A 12,889-nucleotide genomic window follows, 5' to 3' on the forward strand; every position below is an offset into this window, starting at 1 on the left:
AATCCTAACAAACTGAAGTAACAGATAGCAGCATTTACAAAGCATAATCAATCTATATTAATGTGGCTGATGTGCCGAGCAGTGGACTCTTCAGGGTTGTCGTCGACGCCGACTTGCTTCATGCTTGATGAACTTGTTGGAACTGCATTTTTCTTTTCCATCATGTATTTCAAAATTTCAATGGATTCTTCTGCATGACTGCACCTATTGGAAAGCTGGTTGAACTGTTCATGCAGTGAAGAGATTCTATGGTAGAGCAAGTTAATGTCGGCTGCATATTTCTCATTGATAATACGATTTTGACTGTCAATCTTGTCTTCCAAGGCCTTTTGATGGGCTCGAACTTGCTCTAGCTCAGCTTGGAGATCTGAATAGTGAAGACAATCCTCACTTCTCACCATAGGAACAGAATGAGAAGAAGCTAATGAAAAGGGGTCCAGGGACCGAGCCAGAAACGCGGCACCAAGGGATGGACTGAGAATAAGGAAGCCGAGACTATGGAGATCGGTAGAAGGATAAAGAATAGAGAGGGAGACTCTGGAAATAGAGAGTAAAGTCAGGAACTCAAACCTGCAAGATACTAATTGCAAGGGACAAGAGGACACAAAATGAGAGATAGAAGGGATGAGAGCGTATAAGAAGGAAGGGAGGCATAGGGGAGTCATTAGAGAGTAGGAGAGGAATGTTGGGGGATGAGGGAAGTCATGGGAGGGAGACAATAGATGCAGTACAGGGGTCATGAAGTGAAATAAACCGGCGGAACTCGTGATTACGAATATGGGAAAGGGATTTTCTGAAAGAAGACAGATCTCAAAGTAGATTGAGTCTTTGGAATGGATCATGAGGATCTTGGACCAGTTCCTTATGTCAGGGTTCTCTGATTTGTAGATTTGGAAAAGACAGAGGTGACTCGATGTCATGGCAAGTATTGATGTGATTCCTCATCATTGCAACGTAGGCTGCCCATTGTTCTATTACATGCCCTGTTGGCGAGAAGGTCAGCATCCTTGTTGAAAGTGCGAAGGATGTGGCGGAAACTCAGAGCAATGAAGGACTGGCTCAAAATTTTGCACCTGCTGATGGACTGTTGTAAGAGAACGTTGGGCGAATCTCTGTTTTGGGCCATAAGGCCGATGACAACTGCTGAATCTCCAAAGATAAAAGTAGTATCTATACCGATTTTGCTGAGCTGAATGAGGCCTTGATAAAGGGCTAAAGCCTCAGCCCTGTTGTTGGAAATATGCCCAAGCCCCCATTCATACGAGACTATACGATCCCCATTGGCATTGAAAATAACTCCACCTGCTCCAGCAATCCCGAGATTCAATTTCGAAGCGCCATCGAAAAAAAATATAATAAGTGTTGCAGTTTTTAAGCCATGTTGCAAATTCTTCCTCCTTGAGTCTGATTTTCCATTTGTGATACATTTTGTTTTGCCTGCTGCTGGTGATGGTATCAATCTGATTGCTGTTATTTTTGTCCAGAATATAACCGATGAAATTTCGCTCTTCAACATTGAGATCAGTGATGTCTATGTTTCTGTAGTTTTTAACTGAAATAGTTTCCAAAGCAAGACTCCTTGCTTTGTTGCAGAGGTTTCTCATGATTGATTCCTTTTCCTTAAACACTTTACGGTTTCTAGCAAGCCAAATGGACCACAACATAGTGTAAGGAAGGGTGTCCCAGTCCCTTTTTAAAATGTTGTGTTTTCTTTGTTGCCAAGGATAATTTCTTCTCCATTAATGAATAGCCTCTCCTATGGAGTCCTAATCATTCCAAGGAATGTGATTATTATAGGATATACTTCTCCAACAGGCATTAGCAAAAGGAGAGGCAATAAAAAGATTTTGTATAGATTCTTCGGCAGCTTGACAATTAGGACGGCGTGAAGGGCCAATGATACCATGCTTCTCAAGGTTTTCAGCAATGAGTATTTTCCCTTTAGGAAGTGTCCATAGGAACAATTTAATATTGGGTAAGGCTTCAAATTTCCAGACCATTTTCCAGTGGTTCCAAATGGACATGTGGTGATATCTGTTGCAAATGTACTAGTGAGCAAATTGGACAGTATAATTTGAACCTGATGGGTCCCAGCAAAATCCATCAAGTTCATTCTTTTTTATTGGAGCTATACTGTGAAGATGGGATTGAAGAGCATGAATACTAGCCATGAGATCATTGGGAATGGTTGGGTATGTCCACCCCAACCATGATTGGGAATGGGTATTGCATAGGGAGATCTAGTCTAGATGGTAAATTCTTATACTATTAGAATAGGTGAGAATTGGAATGACTCCATCTTGACTGTTTAATGGCTGCCTGCCCATTATTTTATTAGATCCAATGTTGATATCAACACCTCCTTTGGGAACTTTAGAGGTATTCTGGATCATGAGAGGAATTTCTCTTTTGCATAAACACCAAATTTTGGAAGAGTCTCTGATAGGGATATCTTGATCAAGAAGCCGCTGCCTTGGGAAGTTTAAATATTTAACCTCCAACACTTGTTTCCACCAAGTAGAGAGGCCAGTGATAAGTCTCCAGACAATCTTGCCTTCGAAGGCAAGATTAAGAAATTTGGGGGATCTAATCCCAAGACCACCTCTGTCTTGAGATTGGATGACCTGCTTCCAATTAACTAGATTGAATTTCTTTTTGTCATTTTTCCCTCCTTGCCAGAGGAATTGGTGGAGGATGACTTCCATTTTATAATGAAAAGAGGCTGGAGCTTGAAGGAGAGAGAATTGATATAGAGGCAAGGAGGAGATACCTGATTTGAGGAGGATGAGGTGGCCAGCTAGGTTGAGCCAGATGGTACCCCAACGCTGCACCTTTCTCTTCATCTTGTCAATAACAATGTCCCAAACTTCTACCTTCAAAGGACCTACACTTATTGGCAAGCCCAGGTAAGTGAAGTGAGTCCAATCATAATTGCAAGAGACCCCAAAGATAGTGGCAATGTTGTGTAGAACCTATGCTATAGTATTCCATCCATATATACAACTTTTCCACTGATTGACTAGTCCACCCGAATATCTCATGTATTTGTCTAAAAGAAGCTTAAAGCGTCGGGCTATTATCGTGGAAGCTCCTCCAATTAACAAGGTGTCATCAGCGAATTGAGAGTGGTTAATGTTCTTTACACCATTCCCAAATTTTATTCCAGTAATGAGACCAACTCTCCGCTTGAAGTCCAGTGCTTTGCTAAAGGATTCAGCCATCAGAATAAAGAGATAAGGTGAAAGGGGGCAACCTTGTCTAAGACCCCGCGATGATTGAAAAGCAGTTCCAGGTCGTCCATTAACAAGAGGAGAGATCTAGGGACCGGAGATGCACGCTTTGATGAGATTTTAAAAAGCTGCATCAAATCCCATCTTTTTTAAAATAGCTAAGAGGAAGGTGTGCCTTGCTCTATCAAAGGCATTACCTAAATCAAGTTTAAGGACAAATCCTTTCTCATTTCTAGTTTGGCTCAAATGAACAGCTTCTTGGACGAGGAGGATAGAATAAGTAATTTTTCTATTAGCCAAAACCCCCCCTTGGTTCTCAAAGATGAGAGAAGGGAGAAAGGATTTAAGACGAGAAGTAAGGATTTTGGTTAGAATCTTGTAGGACGAATTGCAGAGGGAGATGGGTCGGAATCAATTAAAGGAGGAGGGTCGATTTTCTTTGGGAATGAGGGATAAATGTGTGGCATTGGTGTAACTATCGATTTTTCCTTTCTTCTGAACCCATTTGAGCATTTTGATCAGATCTCTTTTTATGATTCCCTAGAAGGCTCGATAAAAGCAAATGGGTAAACCATCAGGTCTTAGTGCTTTGTCTAGCTGCAGAGTCCAAATAGTGCTTCTTATCTCCTCCTCATCAATTTCCTTATTCAAGGTGTCATTCATTTCCTTACTCATGTCGTTAGGAAGATATTGAAGTAGGTCTACATAATCCTCTTCATTTGTTGTTTTAGTTAGGAGGTCTCGGTAATGGTTTGTAGCGGCCTGTGTGATGGCTTCTTGGGTATTTTGAAGGTTACATTCAACATCCAAAATTGAGCTTACAGCTTTTCTTATTTTTCGAGCTGTAGTCTGTTTGTGAAAGAATGTTGTATTTTTGTCCCCCCCTTGCAACCAAAGTTGCATCGCCCTTTATCCTCCATTTTGATTCCTCTTCTCTGTTTACACAGTAAAGTTGAAAATATAGGTCGCTTTCTTGCTCTTTGTTCTCTTGAGTGAGGCCCGGCTCTTCTATTTTCTTTTGGATGTTGTTTAAGGTAGTTTTGATCTCCTTTTTGATCTTTTTGCGCTCCTTATAGTTGATTTTCTCCCATTCTTTTATTGCCTATTTGGTGTTTCTCAACTTGGACTCCCAAATGAATCTGGGAGAACCTTCAGCATGTAGACTCCACGATTTTTCCACAATGTCTTCAACTGCTGACATACAGTTCCAGAGGGGACTGTACTTAAAGGGAATGGGTCCGAGCGAGCAGTGCTTTTCTAGAATTAAAGATATTGGATAATGGTCGGAAGCTGAGCAAGGAAGGATGTTAGCGTACCCAACAGAGAAGGAAGAAATAAGCATGACGTTGATTAGAATTATGTCCAATCTCTCCATAATGTTGCCTGTAACTAGCCTGCGGTTTCTCCAAGTATATCTCCTGTTTTTTGGAATAATATCAATGAGGTCATCGTCATGCATAATGTCTTCCAGCTAAGTTCTGAAGGGATCCGGGGAGAAACTACCTCCTATTTTCTCGTTAGCATGGAGAATAAGATTGAGATATCCTCCTAATATGATATCAATGTTTTCTTCTGTATCCATGATGGCTTTGAGTTCCTCCCAACAAAGCTCCTTATCCCTGAAATGATTAGGAGCATAAATGTTGTATATGACTATAATTTGCTAATCTTCTCTGTTTTCTAAAACTATTTGGATCCAGTGCTAGTTAATAATTTCTGATTTGTAATTCCATATGTTATGATTCCAGAGTGTAGTGATTCCTCCGGAGGCTCCTCTGGATTCACTAATGCTTCGTTTTTACTGCCTGTTCTATTCAATGATTTTAATCATTTCCTGTTGGCTTTTCTTTGTTTCCTGTAACAAAAGGATTCCTTGTTTTTCACAATGAATAAGATCTTTCAGGGCTGCAACTTTGGAGGGGTGCCCTATACCCCTGCAATTCCAAGATAAGATTTTCATCATTGGGAATGTGGGGTGCAGAGAGGTGCTCGCCCCCCTTGGTCCTTGTGTGTTATCTCATATTCATGTTGTCATAGGATGTAAGATTCAATTGGGTTTTGAATACCCATTACTATGTCTTTTTGGGCATTCTCATCTTTATGTTGCTTTGCAGATTTTCTGCCCAAACCGGGTTTCTTAAGAGAGTCACTAGAGGATCCATGATCTTTGGATGAGCTCCTGGTAATCCTGGAGAGAGGAGGTTCAAGGGAAATTTGGGAGGGGATAACTAGGGGAGGGGAAGGTTCAGAGGCAGCTGAAAGAATCAAGGGAGGGAGAGAGGGATCCAAGGAAGGAGCATTAGAGGGGGATAAAACCGAGAAGGGATTGGAGGTAGAAGGGGGCAAGGGAGGGGAGAGGGAGGGAAGGGAGGATAGGGGAGGGGAGGAAGAGGAGGGGCGGGCAATCTTAGAGGCAGGGGGTCTACTTCTGAAGGGGCTTTGGATGAGGGAGCTGACTTCTTTTTTTTTTACTGTTTCCCATTGTTCTTCTTGTGGGCCATTTTCAACATCAACAAAAGAGGGACAACGATTGGCGAGGTGGTCGTATTCGTGACATACCTTACATTTGAATGGAATTTTCTCGTAGTCGAGCTGCTGAATATGGCTCCAGTCATCCACTTTGAGATTCATGGCTTTGGGTAGGCCTTTACCAAGATCCACTTCCACACAAATTCGCTCACATGGTTGCATATTATCCTTCGGCTCACTGCAGTCAATGTGCTTACTAATAGAATTTCCAATTGCATGAACGGATTCATCTACCCAGCAGTGAAGAGGGAGATGAGGGAGCCTGACCCAAACAGGGACAGCGCTGGGAACATCTAGTTCCGAATCAAAATCTGGGGTCCATTTATTTAGGTACAGGCCTCTGGAGTCCATGAAGTAAGGCCCATTCCTGAAGATTAAATCCTTATCTTCTTTAGATTCAAAGTGGAAGGTAAAGTACCCCTTTCCACAAAATCTAATGGAGATTTTACCTTGTATTTTGTCGGACCAGTTCCTTTCAACCCATCGTTGCACAGTTTTTGGAGATGGCCAGAGGCCCGTGAACTGTCCGATGAGACCTTTTTCTGCGAGGGAGAGGGCTGCCATGCGAGGAAGGGCTGGAGGTAGGTTAACTTCTTGAAGAATATCCAACTTTTTAACAAATTTTGATACTGCTGGATGAGGGCGTTGCGGAGGTAGAGATTTTACAAGTGCTGAGAAGGCTTGCTGGGGATCGACCCCCTCCGGTGAGAAGTCTGGAGGGGCCATAAGGGCTAAGGGTCGAGAGATCACGCAATAGAGAGGTTAGGGCAAGCGCAGCAGCGGGAGTCCAATCCCCAGTCCTCTTCAATCAAAATCCGTTACATCCAGTCGACTCCCAGAGTTGTTCTTCAAACCTCACCATAGCTGACCTTATTAATTAAACAATATTGATAAATCATAATAATAATTATTTAATTATTATTATTATGTATTAATCAATTCTGAATTAATTTTTAATAATAAATTAATTAATAATAAATAATAAAATATTATTATTAATAATGAAAGAAATCAAAAAGAATCTTTCATTTATTATTTAATATTGAGTTAATTAATTATTTTTATTTAATTATTATTAATATTATTAATTAATAATACTATTAAATTTATTTAACCATAATAATAATATTAATTACTATTATTAATGATTAATATAAACTTTTAGTTTTTTTTAACCACATTTATTAATATAATTGTATTAATATAAATATAAAATCACTTAAAAAAAACTAAACTTGATATAAAATAAAAATAAAAAACGGTTTTGGTAACTGTGAGAGTGTAATATTTTAGAGATTACATTAAAATAAAAAACGAGGAAACAAACCAACAAGACAATATGGGCGGACTCCACATGGTATATTATACTATCCATAGGCTGTTGGAGTGTGTGCCCTTTACCAATTATAACCCAAATTTTTATAACATGTTTACAAACACCGAAAATATCATCGGAGTGGGGGTCTTAATCTTTCATGCTGTCCCTCATATTGTATTGACATTGTTTTTATGGATGGAGGAAAAAGTCTATATTGTATTGATATTGGTTTGATGGATCACAGCTACATATTACTAGTTTGTGACCACTTAATTTTTTATATTATATATTTTAAATATTAAATTTTGTAAGTTTCAATTTTTTCCCAGCTATAGTTTTAGAGATTTGGTTATAGTTTTAGTATTCTGTTAGGATAAAACTGAGTTAACAAATTTCTATAATTTCAGTGTATAGGAGTTTTTTTGGAGTTGAATTTTTTAATATATTTTAGAAAATAACAACTATAGAGATTTGCTTATAGTTTTAGTATTCTGTTAGAATAAAACTGAGTTAAAAAATTTCTATAATTTCGGTGCATAGGAGCTTTTTTGGAGTTGAATTTTTTAATATATTTTAAATAATAAAAAAATAAAATATTTATCATTAAATTTTAGTAGAAATTTTAAATGTAAAAAATTAAACGGTAGGATTTTAAAAATATAAATATTTCTGAAATAATTTAGTGATTAAAAAAAATATTGTTTTTAAGTTATAAATTCAAATTCAAAGTATAATATTACATTTCTATTAACTTTAACAATTTTAAGAAATAAATAGTTAAATAAAAGTTTTTTTTGGATTAAAAAAAATATCTAATATATTAATTTAAGTTAATGATAATTTATTATTATTAAAAACTTAAAAAATTAATATATTAATTTAATATAACATTTAATTTAATGACTATCTACGGGGTTTTGGATAGATGATTTGGTGTTTTGATAAGGCACTCTTTGATGTGAAGTTATTGATTCAATTCCCTACTTCAATTTGTCTTGGATGAACGGTGATTGGATGCTCTGTTAAGATACTCTTTGATGTAAAATCAAAGGTATCCATGAAATATAGAACAACTCCACATGAGATATTGTACTATACATAAGTTGTTGGAGTGTGTGCCCTTTACAGATTATAACCCAAATTTTTATAAGATGTTTACAAACACCGAAAATATCATTGGAGTGGCAGTCTTAATCTTTCATGTTGTCCCTCATATTGTATTGACATTGGTTTTATGGATGGAGGAAATTGTCAGGATCACAACTACATATTACTAGTTTGTGGCCACTTAATTTTTCATATTTTATAGTTTAAATGTTAAATTTTGTAAGTTTCAATTTTTTCCCAGATATACTTTTAGATATTTGGTTATAGTTTTGGCATTCTGTTAGAATAGAACTGAGTTTAAAAAATTCTATAATTTTAGTGTTTAGAAGTATTTTTGCAGTTGAATTTTTTAATATATTTTAAATAATAAATAAAATAAAAAATTATTTAATTTTAACGATATTTTTATTGTAAAAAATTAAATTGCAGAATTTAAAAATATAAATATTCCTAAAGTAATTTAATGATTAAAAAGATATTTTTCTTAGGTTATAAATTTAAATTCAAAGTATAATATTACATTTCTATTAACTTTAACAATTTTAGGAAACGAATTATTACATAAAAGTGTTTTCTTAGATTAAAAAAACAAATTTAATATATTAATTTAATGATAATTATTATTAAAAAAATAAAAATTTAATATAACATTTAATTTAATGATCATTTAAGGAGTCTTCAATCGATTGGGTGTTCTGTTAAGACATTCTTTGATGTGAAGTTTCTAGTTCAATTCCTCACCCTGATTTTTTCTAGATAGATGGTGATGGGGTGCTCTCTTAAGATACTCTTTGATGTGAAGTCACTGGTTCAATTCCCCGCGTTGATCGGGGTGATATTGGACATGATGAAGATGTAGGCCTGCCAACCTTACAAAAAAAACATTTAATTTAATGACATGTTAATTCTATACTTACCCAACCCTTAGAGGGATAAAATCTATCGACATGAAAACTTCTTTTTGAGTGAAAAATGTTTGCACCTTGAGAGATTTCATTTCTCTTGGCTCTTAGTAGATCTAGAGTTAAGATGAGTCTATACTGATCTTGAACAACACACTAATAAAATATTTTTATTATTATTATTTTAGTTGTTACTTTTTTTGTTTTTATAATATACAAAATTATTTTTGTTATTAGTATTTTTTTATTTATTTCAAGTTACAAATCAACTAAACATAAAATGAATTAGCCATCATGTAGTGTCAATAATATTTTTTTTACATATCATTTATCAATTGTATATTAAATAGTAAAAATTTATATTTTTCGCTTTACTAAAATATAATTTTTTTTAATATAGAAATTGAAATATTTTATTTATTAATTCTCTTTTATTATATTAGAAAAATAAATTATTTATTCTTATTTTAAATTACCTGATATCTTTATCTAAAAATTTAATATAAAATTAAGATATTTTATTGAAGGTTGACCGTGAATATTCTTTTGTTATTATTATATTTTAATTTATTAACATAAATATTGCTTTATCAGGCGCTGAAACCCCATATCTATTGCACCCATAGAAAGCTAATTTCTCGAAAACTATATGGATAAGCAGTGTATCATGTAACAAGCATTTTAAACTCATCCAAATCTTACGTTAAGGAAATAATTCCTATTCATGAATGGATGATGACTTTTGGAAGCCCAGGTAAAGTAAAAACCAAACCGCAAATAGAGAACAATGCTCTCAGGCATGGGACAAAATTGAGATAATTTCTGTATAGATTTTTTCAGGACAAAAAAAGCATGATTGTATTATATAACATATATAATGAGACAAATCAGTACAGTGACATGTAGTTCTGCGTATGGCCAATTTATAGATTTGAGCCAGAAAGTATCTAGATGAGAAGGGAAGCATAATCCCAACAGGAAGATAAGATTTTCAGGAAAAGGAAAAAGAAAAAAAAAAAGACAGTCCAAAGAGTTGCCAGGAAGATGCAAAATTTTACATTTCTCATAGAGAGGAAAATAGTAGAAATTAGATTTTCAGAGCGGAAGAAGCACTAAATATGAGATTCACTTTATATTTCAACCATACATAAACCAAATTCGGAAGGCAAGGGGACAAAGAAAGGAACAAAAAGACAATGCATACCTGAGCTTCAGTGAAATTTTGAAGTTAAGAATCTAGAAGGGAAAATTCTTGGATAGAGAAAATTTCCCCTTCAGACTTTACCTTCATATACCAAAAACCTGGTTCCGATAGAAGACCCTCCTTTGATAAAGTGTCTGCTTGTTGGTTCTGTGCCCTGTTGATATGGTGAATGGTGCATCCTTCCATCCTTCTCCAAAAAAACCTGATTCTGTCCATCCAGCCTACAAGGTGAGGCTTGTAGATATTATTTTTTCCTGACACATAATCCACCATAACTTTGGAATCTCCAAAAATTGAGACTGCCTGTATGTTGAGGAAAGAACAAAAATTTAGGAGGCCTGCAAGAGCCATCGCCTCAGCTTTGCTATTAGAGCCCATTCCCCCATTCCAGTTGATGAGATATTGTACATTTTCATTTACTAAGATCTGCACTCCGCAACCACAGTAACCATTCTGCGCAGCTCCGTCGAAATACGCTCTTGGAAGCATTGTGTGAGCCTGAGCATGCTCTTTAAGATCATCCTTTTTTTGCTTGTGAGTCTTTTCCGGTAAGGAGTCATAGAGAGATACGATATTAGGTAAAATTTCCATGAAAGGCTCTTTCCTGTCATTGAAGATAACATTGTTTCTCCATCTCCATATGCTCCAGATAGTGATAATAACTATCGGCCTCCAGGATTCCTTCTGCCCGCTCCACCAAAGAAACGCTTCTTTTGTGGAAGCATGAGAAATATGTGGAAATCCATAAGTATTTTCCAGAGATTGCCATAATTGCTGAGTTCTCTGGCAGTTTAAAAACATGTGATAGTTACTTTCCTCCTCAGATTTGCATATTAAATAGATACTTGGTCCATGCCATCTCCTCTTTTTCAAATTTTCCCATGATAAATTTTTGTTGTGAAAAGTCAACCATGAAAAATAAATCATTTTGGGAGGACATCCAGACTTCCAAAAAACTGTAGGAAATATAGGACTGGGAAGAGCACCCTTTAGACCAATCATATTTTGATAAATGTCCTTTATACGAACCAGGTTAATACCTTTAGAATCCTTCCAGATAAGAAAATTAGAATCCGAAGAGCAATATATGCCGCAGTTCCTCAGGTAGTCTCTGATGTTCCTCCACTTTCGGGTTAGAGTATCTGGCATCTCCATATTGTCTGCCTCTTTCCATAGAGAGATCGGGCCTTGCCAATCTGAAATCAGTTTGTCCCAATAGAAATAACCTTTCCTATGGAAATATTTTATCAGTGCTTCAGGCACAATGATTTCCTCCAGTCCACTCAGAAAATGATCTATTCCGATGATGATCTTGCTACCAGACTGGAAGCACCATGCTAAATTCTTCAGGAAATAACCTTCTATCTTGCAGAAACTTAACCATATTGCTGACCCATATGAGGAACCAATCCTTCCCAACCTGTACCAGTGTGAGATATCCTTACTGCCCATATATTTCTTTTGAATTGTGTTGCTCCATGGACCCTCTCCATAAATCCCTCTCCACAATGACTTACATAAAAGTGCCTTTCCGAAAGTCCTCAAGTCCAGCAGGCCCCACCCACCAAGGTTCTTCGGCAAAGAGATATCAGATAATTTGGACAGATGAAATTTTCTTTTTTCTGATTGGCCGCCCCATATAAAATTCACAGTTAACTTATTCATTTTTTGAATGATACTTGCAGGAAGAAAGAATAAATGAGCCCAGTATACTGCAAGTTGAGTTAGAACTGATTGAGCCAAGATCACTCTTCCTGCCAATGATAGGCATTTGTATTCCCATACTGATATCTTTTTATAGTATCTATCTAGAATCCATTGCTATTCCATTTTAGAATATCCATTCGATTTTAGCTGGAAACCTAAGTATTTTATTCCATGCTTGATGGACTGCGCCTCTATACCCAATTAGTGAGGATAACCATTCTACTATTTCCATTGAATTGACATCATTATGGAAAATCACCGACTTTGATTTGTTTATTTGCAGTCCTGTGGCCTTCTAAAAGTTTTTTAGGATGTCATATAAGCATAACTAGGTGAGTCTACACAACATTCCAAAAATAAGAATATCATCTACAAATAAGTTATGTGAGATGTAGTTGTTTCTGCATATTTTCAATGGGCGACACCTGTTTTCACTGACTGCCTTATTGATGTGGAGGCTTAACGAATTCATTGCCAAGATAAACAAGAGAGGCGACAGGGGGCAGCCTTGGCGAAGACCTCTGGCAGCTAGAAAGTAAGAAGATGGAATCCCATTTATAATGATAGCATAGTTCACCTTCTCAACACATGCCATGATCTAGTTTATCATATTGGCTCTCAATCCAATCTTTGCAAGTAAGCACCTAATGAAACCCCAATCTAGGCAATCATATGCCTTGCGGAGGTCAATTTTAAAAATAACAGCTTCACTTTTTTTGGTATGCATGGCAAACAGACTTTCTTGTGTGTTTGCAACTGCGTCCAGTATATTTCTTCCCTTTAAAAACCCGTGTTGATCCTTTGTTAAGAACCTTGATAGAGTTTCTTTAATTCTTTCCGCAATAATTTTCGAAATGATTTTGAAAGAAATGTTACAAAAGGATATCGGTCT

General features: G+C 36.3%; 1 protein-coding gene across 1 annotated transcript; it reads right to left on the reverse strand.

Annotated features, from left to right (window-relative positions):
• Positions 1 to 916: 916 nt before the first annotated feature.
• On the reverse strand, positions 917 to 1,516 carry LOC149232562 (uncharacterized). The gene has a single exon (XM_089381941.1). It carries the CDS (start codon positions 1,514 to 1,516, stop codon positions 917 to 919), a length of 600 nt encoding a protein of 199 aa, XP_089238067.1.
• Between the last annotated feature and the right edge of the window lie 11,373 nt (positions 1,517 to 12,889).

The sequence above is a fragment of the Pinus tabuliformis genome, chromosome J (genome assembly GCF_031772625.1).
Source record: "Pinus tabuliformis cultivar Carrire ecotype Pingquan chromosome J, CPIR1, whole genome shotgun sequence".
NCBI classification, from domain to species: domain Eukaryota; kingdom Viridiplantae; phylum Streptophyta; class Pinopsida; order Pinales; family Pinaceae; genus Pinus; species Pinus tabuliformis.

What these genes read in the sequence shown, in the direction of transcription:
- LOC149232562 (XM_089381941.1), bottom strand. Translation starts at nt 1,516, where the DNA reads ATGTTGAAGAGCGAAATTTCATCGGTTATATTCTGGACAAAAATAACA.